This window comes from Silene latifolia, chromosome 5 (genome assembly GCF_048544455.1).
Source record: "Silene latifolia isolate original U9 population chromosome 5, ASM4854445v1, whole genome shotgun sequence".
In the NCBI taxonomy this organism is placed as follows: domain Eukaryota; kingdom Viridiplantae; phylum Streptophyta; class Magnoliopsida; order Caryophyllales; family Caryophyllaceae; genus Silene; species Silene latifolia.
In genome coordinates, this window is record NC_133530.1 from 89,702,880 (window position 1) to 89,714,225 (window position 11,346).

At 33.0% G+C, this 11,346-nt stretch overlaps 1 protein-coding gene across 1 annotated transcript; it reads left to right on the plus strand.

Annotated features, from left to right (window-relative positions):
* The first annotated feature begins 6,132 nt into the window (after positions 1-6,132).
* Positions 6,133-9,941, plus strand: LOC141657834 (zinc finger CCCH domain-containing protein 24-like). Its single transcript, XM_074465181.1, has 3 exons — positions 6,133-6,648; positions 7,138-8,572; positions 8,902-9,941. The coding sequence occupies exons 2-3, from the start codon at positions 7,162-7,164 to the stop codon at positions 9,474-9,476; spliced, it is 1,986 nt and encodes a 661-aa protein (XP_074321282.1). The 5' UTR covers positions 6,133-6,648; positions 7,138-7,161; the 3' UTR covers positions 9,477-9,941.
* Positions 9,942-11,346: the final 1,405 nt, after the last annotated feature.

Below are 11,346 nucleotides of genomic sequence, written 5' to 3' on the forward strand. Positions count from 1 at the left end.
TAAGTTCGATTCGAGATCCTATAAGTTCGATTCGGTTCGAGATCCCGTAAGTTCGATTCGATTCGATTCTATAAGTTCAGTTCAGATCCTATAAATCCAGTTCAGAAAAATTCAGATCCTATAAATTTAGTTCAGAAAAGTTATATACGGAGTATTATTTTTAAAGACCGATACAAAAACATTTGACATTAATTATTCGATACATACATTATTATTTTTTTAAAAAATCACTCCTCTCATTAATAATTTCAGCGTCACAATAGATTTGGGGCATGTTTGATAAAAAGCGGAATAAGGCCATGTATTAGGTACGAAACAACATAGTCAAAACCATTTGGCGAGACAATAGATCCGTTGTTGAGAGTGATAGTGAAGATGAAAGTGATGAGGATTATGATAATATGGAAATAAATGGTTAGAAAAAAAGATATAATATGTGATTTATTTGTTATCGTAATGTAATCGTAGTATAATGTATGAACAAACCAATACATATAAAGGGGAATTTTTTTATTATTTTACCTTGTATTTTAGACTATAATTTTTTTTATCAATGTTCTCTCTTGAATAATAATAATAATAATAATAATAATAATAATAATAATAATAATAATAATAATAATAATAATAATAGTTAAGTTAAATAAAATAAAATAAAATAAAGTTAAGTTCGGCTCCAATAAGTTCAGTTCAGAAAAGTTCAGATTTTATAAGTTCAGTTCAGTTCAGATCCTATAAGTTCAGTTCAGTTCAGATCCTATAAGTTCAGATCAGTTCAGATCTTATAAGTTCAGTTCAGATCCTATAAGTTCAGTTCAGTTCAGTTCAGATCCTATAAGTTCAATTCAGATAAGATTCGTTTCAGTCCAAAAGAACATGACCTCAATCTCAAGAAATCCCCCTTAAACTAAAAGAATAAGAAAAGTGAAAATTTTCCCGCCTAAATGCTTTTAACTAGAAATTGGGCCTAACTTTATCTAGATATGTATTGGACCTAATATATGGTCTTTATGTGTTAAAGTATCTTATCAAACACCGCAACTTTTATAGTTGGGCCAAATTTATTTTATTCATTTTTATCTCATTAGTCAAATATATGTATTTTAAATGTCGTAAATTTTCTATTTAAAACATATGCAGATTTACTCATATTATTAAAATAGGTGTGTGTTTTTCACTTTTTTATTCTTTAAGTTTTTTACTCCGTTTAAATTGTTACTCCGTATATTGTACGGAGTAACAAAAATTAGAAAAATAGTTATATGCTTCAAATGCGTAAAAATAAGCATAAGTTTTTGCAATTAAACAAACAATCTTCTTTTTTTAATCATAAACTTATTCCGAGTAAAAATGTAAAATTCGTTCTATTTTAATTCTTAGTATTTTTACACATTAACAATTGTAGATAATTACAAATAAAATTCAAAGTTCATTTATATATTATTATTATTAGTTCTAATTATTAAGTTCTCTATACATGACATTCTAAAATACCGTGCAGTCGCACGGGCTCTATACTAGTTCTAACTAAAGAAACAAGAAGTACAACATTAATAGGGTCGGATCAAGTGAATCGATTCAATTAGGTTTAGGTCGGGTTCGGGATATGTCTCAATCAGATTCGGATTGTTTGGGTTTGCGGAGTAGGCTAGGTCAATCGAGTCGGGTCATTTCGGGTTCGGATCATTTTCTAGGTGAGTTGTTATCAAAGTTATTTGAGAATAACGGTAAGTATACAATAGTAACACATTCAGATTCAGATTAGATTGAATAGGTACAGGTTAATTCGGGTTTTGGATCAGATTCGGCTCCTTAATTCAGATACGAGTCTGTTAGTTTTACCTCTATTTACTATGCAATTCACTTCGTCACTCCTAGTAAAACAATATAGGGTTTTCACCATTTTAGTGGCTATTAAACACTAAACTGTTTTTCACGTTTTTTTTTTTTTTTCTGCCACATCTTATTTATATTAACCAAACCACCCCAATAACACCCATAAGAAGACAATCGTATCAATGTTGATCTTAATCAACCAATTTCGATGGTTTTAGCTGTTAGATGATGCATTATTGTAATACTTTTGTCATAAGTTGAAGACGGGCTAAATGTCGTCATTTTAACGACAAATGTGACTATTTTAATGACAAACTATTATAATTTAGAAACTATTTTGGTAACTTTTTATCTACAATGATTACATTTTGTCTTAAATGGGTCACATTTGATCACGTTTTCAGCTCGTGATAAAATGTGACCCGTTTACAGCAAAACTTATTGCATCCCGAATCATTTTGTAAGAACTCGTAGGGGACATGAAAATGGAGAAATAGGTGAAAATTCTAAAGACTCACCGGATCGGGTCACAAACTTGACAACTTAACAGATACTGTTTACGACCGTTGTATGAATGTATGATTCAATCGAGAAAAAATGATAGACTTTATGATGAATAATGACCAATTTATGTTAAAAGTACTAATGTCACTTTATAATTAAATTGGTGTCATTTTCAACATAAAATCATTTTTTAAGTGATCGCATTATACGACGGTCTGATAATATAAATTGAGTAAAACTTGTACTTATATTTCATCTATAAAATATTATTTAAAGGCTACCCTAAAATGACGACTTTATGATGAATAATGACCAATTTAGGTTAAAAGTACTAATGTCACTTTATAATTAAATTGGTGTCATTTTCAACATAAAATCATTTTTTAAGTGATCGCATTATACGACGGTCTGATAATATAAATTGAGTAAAACTTGTACTTATATTTCATCTATAAAATATTATTTAAAGGCTACCCTAAAATGACCAATTAAGTCCACGTAAACAATGCCACGTAGGATAAAAAAGTCACGCAGGCATTCAAAGCTCACGTCAGCCGCATAACCCACAAATGCCACACACACATTCATACCCAATTACCACGTCTCTCATCATCATTGTTCCTACCGACAACGACAATCCTCCTTTTCCCGCTGATTTCATCAATCGGCATTAATTTATTATTACATGGCATTAATTTAATTCATTTATTTATAAATTAATTTAATTCACTTATCTATAATATTAAAAAATATTATCTATATTCTTAAATAGTTTTTGTATATTAAATATATTGTTTTCTGAAATTTATGTAACTCTTAGAAATTTACATCAAAATTTCATAATTTATAATTAATATTGACATTTTAATTGAATTTTTTGTGATAAAACATGTTAATAAAATTTATAATTTACAATTAAAATTGAGATTTTAATTGAAATCTTTGTAATAAAATATGTTAATAAATTAATTAAAACTCTTCATATTACTTAACACCCACCATTTTAATTAACATTTTTCCTTATTTAATTAATTTTTTAATTAAATATGGTAATAAATTGATTAAAACTCTTCATAATACTCAACACCCACCAAATTAATTAAAAGTTTTTCCTATTTAATTAATTTTTATAATATAATATGTTAATAAATTGATTAAAACTCTTTATATTACTTAACAGTTAACACCCATGATTTTCATTAACATTTTTTCCTATTTAATTCACCTATTGAGTTTCTCGGCAATCAATTATCTAATTAAATAATACCACAAAATAAATTAAAAATAAATTAAAATATTTGAATTTATGGTTGTATAAATTATAATGGCTATAAAACCTATAATATCTATAATAGTTTCTATTCACTTATTTATTTAAAATCTATTGCTCATTTGCTCTTGAGTTTTTAAGTTGTGGATTATATTTTAAAGTTTTATTTATTTATTTGATTATAGTGAGTATATTAAGTATTGTTGTTGTTGTTGTTGCTCTTTCCGATAAAGTTTTATTTAAATTGTTATGTAGTTGTTTTTTTTTTTGAATTATTTACTTTATATTTAAATTCATGTTTTCCATTTGGTTTAATTTAAATGATTTACATGTGACAATGTTTTGATTCGTTTGTCAAGTTTTTGTCATGTTGATGTTTGACCTTTTTGTCAATATATTTTTATATAAATTTTAAAGCATCATGAAACGTATGTGAATGCAGATAACGCAAAGTATCACGTGGTTAATCTGAAGAGGGGATGGAATATAAAAGGCACATAATTGAGGTAAAATTAAAGGTAAAAAAACGTAAGTTAGAAACTGAAAAGTTATGGATGTATTGTTTTATTAAAAGATAGATTCAAATAAAAGAGCACATATTTTATGTCAATGGGTTGGAAAGTTTCCGGTGCAAATTTTGGATAACTATTTTGTTCACATATAATTGTTTTCATAATGGAAACAAAAAAAAGTATTTGTACTATTTTTATTTTTTTAAAAAAAATATGTAATCGTCTTGTACTATATCGTAATTTGTGCAAGAATTTGTTATACATTTATATTCAAACATTAACGTTCAATTTTATAGATAAAAATAAACATCAGAATCCTAAGAAAACATGGAACTATCCCGTGCATTGCACGGGTGACAAAACTAGTTTTCATATTAATTAAAGGAAAACAAAACCCAAAGTCGACCAACTTATTGTACTTAGGGCTGAGCGCCTGAGCATTAGATCAAACCCGGACCGGAAAAAAGAAATTAATGGACCGAAGATCCGACCTAAAAGTTTCGGTCCTGGATCAGATCAAAGCCAAAATTTTCAGTCCGGTCTGTTTTTTAACAGAAATGGACCGAAAAGTACGATTTTGTCGGCAGTTAATATATGATTACTGAATTTTAAAATCATCAAATAAAATAAAATAAGCTTTTAAACTATTATTTAATGTAAATAATTGCTATAGTTAAGTTTATAATGACATTTTAGCGTAAAGTATTCGATTCATTTACAAAGTCTCAAAAAATAGACTATAATACCATATATTTTGGTCCATTCCGTCCGGACCTAAAATAATCGGACTTAACTGGAGCAGATCAAAGACCAAAACTTCAAAAAAACAAGGACCGAAAGCCAGACCTAAAAGAATTCATTCTGGTTCGATCCAGAGTCCAACCAAATAGTCAGTTTTAGTCCATTTTATTAGCCCGATTTGTAAATATCGTCGACATTTTAGTAAATATCGTCGACGTTTTCATTCCAAAAGACGATAATGCCCTTTGTATAATTACACTATTTTCTCTCTCTAAACAATTTTCTCTCAAATTCTACTAAAAACCAACTACATTTCGATCTCTCATCGCATTAAACCAATTAAAAGATGTTAGAAATTAACGCACATCGACTAGAAAACTTAAATAAATTTAAAAAATCGGCAAATAAACGTATTAAACACGGTTTTTTTAAAAAAAATGAACTAGCTCATGGACTAAATGTTGAGATTCAACAATCGACCATGGACCAAACGTTGAAAACCAACGTTTGCCGTGGACCAAACGTGGGATTCCAACGTTTGGACCACGGCCAACGTTGGTTTCCCACGTTTGGACCACGGCCAACGTTGGTTTCCCACGTTTGGACCACGGCCAACGTTGGATCTCAAAGTTTGGTCCATGGTTCAACCTTGGGGTACAAATTTCAGATTTACGCAGAAAAATTGCAATGTTTGTTATTACTAAGTCAATACGTGACGTAAATCAATTATCGAATAGATTTAAGGGTGCGCAAAAAAAAAAAAATTAACCAAATAATGAAGCGATTAAGTTGTTTAAGTACCGGTGATTCGAGATCCGTCGTGTTGTTAATTGTTGTTTTTTTTTTAATTTAGTTGAAGTTGAGAGGAAATTTTTTAGAGAGAGAAAGTGTTGGATGAGTGGAAGGGCAGTTATAGTCTTTTTTTTGAAAAACGTCGTCGATATTTACTAAAACGTCGTCGATATAAATCAGCTCCTTTGTTAGTTCGTCACCCTAATTGTACTACATATTTGTACTAGTCCACAGTCTCCACATGTGCTTAAACTCTTCGGACATGAAAAGATTATCCTATCTAAATTCCAATCCACTTAATTCCAGACACATAAATCCACTTTCTTTTTATTTCCACACTTTCAAAACAAGTCTACCGTTATATCCGGTCACCAAACCCTGTATACTATAGTCACCTACCCCGCTCCACTTACCGTTTCTCCCGGTTTCCCTTCCTCACACTCTCTCTACATATACTCAATCACCTACTTCCTCACTTCCTCTCTCTTCTTCTTTCTCTCTCTAAACCTTCTTCTTACACCCAAAAAAAATATAAAAAAATAAATAATAAATGAGTTCATTTACTCATTTTTTATTTAATTTAATTTAACAATTAACAAATTAATTAATTAATTAAGACCAGTAGTACTATAGCATTTAATTTAACTTCCCTCAAAGTTTGAAACTTTATTATATTGATATAATCAAATATTAAATATTAAATATAATAATAATTTGAAGACTTCTACAACTACAGTTACTAATTAATTTATTCAATTTTGACAAAAATTTGAAGAAATAGCATTTGATTTGATGTTTTCTCAAATGGGTTTTGTACCATTTTTATTGGGTCACCCTAAAGTTTTAATCTTTGGAGTTTTTATTCTTTATTTTTCTTTAGATCTTTGATTTTATTACATTTTTTTTTTAATTTTTTGATGATGATGAAGAATTGAAGATGTATATTATTATTAACTTTAATAATCTCCAAGCCAAGCTTATCTCAAGGAATTAGTGAGTATTCAATATTCATGCACTTTTTTATTTAGTTTTTGAGATTATTTAATTTAATTTAATGTTCTGTGATTTTTCTTTGTATTAGAGGTAGATATTAGTTGATTTAGTGCATTTTGTGATTTTTCTTTGTATTAGAGAGGTAGATATTAGTTGATTTAGTGCATTAATATTTAATATTTATATTCTTCCTTTTTTTTATGTTTTATATTGTTTTATTTTGTTTTTAGAAGAATATATTCTTTTTGTTTTGTTTTTAGAAGAATATATTCTTTTTGTTCTGTGATTGTGCTGAAATTTTGACCAAACTATGTGTATAGTGTGAATCTTTGATCCTTCCCCAAATCCATTACTACTCAGTTCCGTCTTAGTCAATAGTTTACGTTTGTTTTATTTCCCCTTCCAAAATAACAATGGGATAGAGGAGTAGTTAGAATCTCAGAGATATAGTAGTATTGACTGTGTGATTAAACTTGTGTGTTTATACAGATTGATTCCAGAGGTAATTAGATCATGTGTGTTGTACCAAAGAAAGCGGAATCCGATTTTTCCCTAATTTTTGATGTTGAAATGGATGATTCTAGTGAGACCAAGGCTTCTTTTTCTTGTTTGCTTGAGTTTGCGGCTGAAAACGATGTAGAACAGTTCAAAGAGTATATTGAGTCGAACCCGAATGCAGTTGATGAGGCTGGCCTATGGTATAGCCGCCAGGCCGGGGCTAAGGGTATGGTGTTGGAGTATCGGACCCCGTTAATGGTGGCTGCCATGTATGGTAGTTTGGATGTGATGAAAACGATACTTATGGTTTCTGAGGAGGATGTGAATGTGACTTGTGGTACTGATAAGACCACTGCCCTTCACTGTGCTGCTTGTGGTGGGTCCCTTAATGCTGTTAAGCTTCTTTTAGAAAACAGTGCTGATGTTAATTTGGTTGACTCGAAAGGGAACCGGCCTTATGATGTGATGGCCGTCTCACGGTCTCACCCTGAAGCGAGGGTTTCCCTCGAAGAACTGCTTGTTGACAGTAGCGATACAAAAGATTCGGGGGTGTCGGGCAATGGGTTTGGGTTGAAGGTTGCTCCGCTTACTATTCCATCCCTCGAGGAAGGGAAATCTCCCGTGGCTTTGAAGTGTAATGACAATAATAGCCCTAGGGTGTCTGAAAAGAAGGAGTATCCTGTGGATCCATCCCTTCCTGATATAAAGAACAGTATATATACTACTGATGAATTTCGAATGTACTCGTTTAAAATCAGGCCTTGTTCACGAGCCTATTCCCATGATTGGACTGAGTGCCCTTTTGTTCATCCGGGTGAAAATGCTCGGAGAAGGGACCCTAGGAAATATCATTACAGTTGTGTCCCTTGTCCAGAGTTTCGAAAAGGTGCTTGTAGACGTGGGGATATGTGTGAGTATGCTCATGGTGTGTTTGAGTGTTGGCTCCATCCTGCACAGTACCGGACCCGATTATGCAAGGATGGGCCTGGCTGTATTCGTCGGGTTTGCTTCTTTGCACATCTTCCTGAGGAACTCCGTCCTCTTTATGCATCCACGGGGTCAGCTGTTCCATCACCCCGGTCTGTGGCCTCGGCTGCTGCTGTTATGGATATGGCTGCTGCTCTCAACATGTTCCCTGTCTCACCATCTGGAGCATCTGCTATGTCGCCTTCTCCATTTACTCCCCCAATGTCTCCTTCTGGGAACGGATCTTCCGGTTGGCAGCCACAGAACATTCCATCCTTGCATCTTCCAGGCAGCAATATTCAGGCAAATAGCCTCCAAGCTAGCCGCCTCAGATCATCTCTGAACGCTAGAGATTTTCCTGTAGAGGATATGTCGTGCTTCTCACAGCCGCAATACAACTCACCCACGGCACGCTCAAGAAGTCTTGCTCCATCAAACTTAGACGAGCTTTTCTCGGCTGGTGAGTTTTGTACTTTTGCGTGAGACAGTCTCACCTACGTAATTTGTCATGTATTCCTCGTATAAGTATAGGCCGTCACTGTTTCCTTCTCCAATGCAGCCAAAAACTTTGCCTTTTTTGGTTTTGGATTGCGATAAAATAAAGCAAAACGGTTCACCAAATCAATTGCATATTTTTTTTGTAACGTAGCAGGTCATCCGATAAACTAGTTTTATTACGAGTCATCCGAAAACAACTCTCTAACTACAAGGCCCCATACACTGCCATTTGCAGGGAAATGCGTTGTTGTTTTGTAAACCGTCTCATATAAGTTTTTGCTCTGTGAACAGATATGTCATCTCCTCGATACTCTCACAAGTCAGCTGCCATGATGAACCATTTTCAGCACCAGCAAAGCATGCTGTCACCGATAAACACCAAAGTCTTCTCTCCAAGACCCATGGACCACCCAATGATGCAGCCTACATTCGGACCATCATCACCCAGTATGATGTCTCCTCGAGGCATCGACCCTCACTCCCCTCTGAACGCTCGTCTGGCTGCCCTCGCTTTACACGAGAAACACCAACAGATGCGCAGCTTAAGCGCCCGTGAACTCACCCCAGAGAATGGATCTTGGACAAGGTGGGAGTCGGGCAATGGAAGACCCGACTGGTCAGTCAATGGGGACGAGTTGACCCGATTAAAGCGGTCATATTCCATCGGACACGATGGTGACGAGCCTGATCTGTCTTGGGTGCAGTCCTTAGTCAAGGACCCACCATCAGACGGCAAAGATGCTCAAACTAACGTAGTTTCCGGTCCAAACCCGTGTGGAGATGATTCGAACCACTCTAACTCACAGATTGAGGCTGTTGATCATACTACTCTTGGTGCATGGCTTGATCAAATTGCTGCTCAGTAATAATAATACTAAATTACTATTTACCCCATGAATTGTTACAGGTCAAATTTCAGAAGACTGCAGTAACATTAGTAAGGAGGTGGAGGATAATATTCATCAAGATTTATTCTTTTTTCGATATTATTTAATTATTTAATTATTTATAATTATCAATTATCCATGTTATTACAGAGGCCAAAAAGACAGGATTAAGGGAACCTAGCTTGAAAGGTTTGCAGAAATGTTACCCAGCTAGGCCATTCTTTTTTTACTCATTTTTTTGGATTTAATGTCCTGTATTATTTTATTTTTCTTTTCTTCTCGAGATATCGAAATAGCCAAAAAAAAAAAAAATCCATTTTTTTTTTTAGAATAAATTGGGGTTGCTATTTCATTCATCTCCTCCATTGTATTCTAATCCCTTGGATGAATTTATGAAGTTGTATTCTTACCATTCAGAATAATTTATTTTTCTTTTCTTTTTTACCTACTCGAGTTTAATCATGCGATGAGAGTTATGCTAAGTTATAGTATAACCGTTTTTCAAATAACCTTTTCTTTCCATAAGTTTGCGATATGAGTTACGCTAAGTTGATATAACCGTTTTCAAATAACCTAATTTTTCCGTCTTTCTATTGGACTTGTATTTTATACTATAAGTTTGCCTTGTGACTGATTTTTAGGAGTTATTCTTACTTAAGGTAGTCTTTAAACTTATAACAGAATAATTATAACTAGCGTTAACTGAACAATACGCCAATACAATATTAGGAGTTGTTATTCTTACTTAAGATAGTCTAAACTTATAACTGAATCATTATAACTAGCGTTAATTGAACGATATAGCATGGAAGGAGAACGATTTTGTGATCTTGTAAGGAAGATGGGTGGAAAATGCATGTTTGTAGGAAAGTAATCTTCTACTTTTTTTTTGCATATGTGAATTATTGTAGGGCTTGAAAATGATAGATAGGTGGGACATTTGGTTCTTGATGGATGAACATATTAATAGAAGTGTGACATATTTGCAATTAATTTCCTATTTTACTAAAGTCTTGTCTTTGTGATTTAAATGTGTTGAGATTCATTTTATTTAGCCTTTATTTTGGAGGGTACTTTCTCTCTTCTACCAATGTCATGAAAGCGTGGGAATCTATGATGTGGATCCCAATGGTAGATGGTGGGTGGAACTTTTAAGACAAGTGAAGGGAATGGTGGAAAGAAAATGACTTAATTTTGTCTACCACCCAACATTATTTTTGCTTTGTGATTTATTTGTGGAGTTAGGTAATCTAAAACACATAAAGATTGTGTATTCTAAGTGTAAAATGAGTCTCTAATTTAAATTGGAATTATTGTTTTTACCACCTAGTCATGCTTAAAAAGGCACTATTCATTTTAAGTTTAGGACGGTAAAATATTACCCTACATAGGTATATAAGAAATCTTTTATCTTTTCTAATATATTATGCTTTTGTCATATTCATCTACATGTCTATATTTAACCCGCCTTAAGCCAAGACAGATAGTGCCCGTCTTAAATAAGAATTTGTGTGTTTTCACAGGTCTGTCTCATACTCCCTCCATACCACACCAATGGTAACATAGACTCACTTTTCTCCTCACAAAAAAGTGGGTCCATGTTACCATTTGTGTGGTATGGAAGGAGTACTATAAAACAATTTTATACTAAAAGTATCACAAAATCTCATTGAAGACGGCGATATCCGTCACAAGCTTGTGACGGATACTATTTCCTCTCACAAAATACCCATAAGAGGTGAGTGGGGAAGCACATGGGGGATGTCCCACTTTGTCCCCTCTCCCTTTTTGTGAGAGGTCTTCAGCTTGTGACGGAATTAGACCGTCACAAGCAAGACGCTTTGTAAAA

Excerpts from the sequence above, each read along its gene's own strand:
- LOC141657834 (XM_074465181.1), top strand. The coding sequence starts at position 7,162 with ATGTGTGTTGTACCAAAGAAAGCGGAATCCGATTTTTCCCTAATTTTT. Across the intron at positions 8,573-8,901 it reads AGACGAGCTTTTCTCGGCTG|ATATGTCATCTCCTCGATAC; the intron begins GTGAGTTTTGTA and ends CTCTGTGAACAG.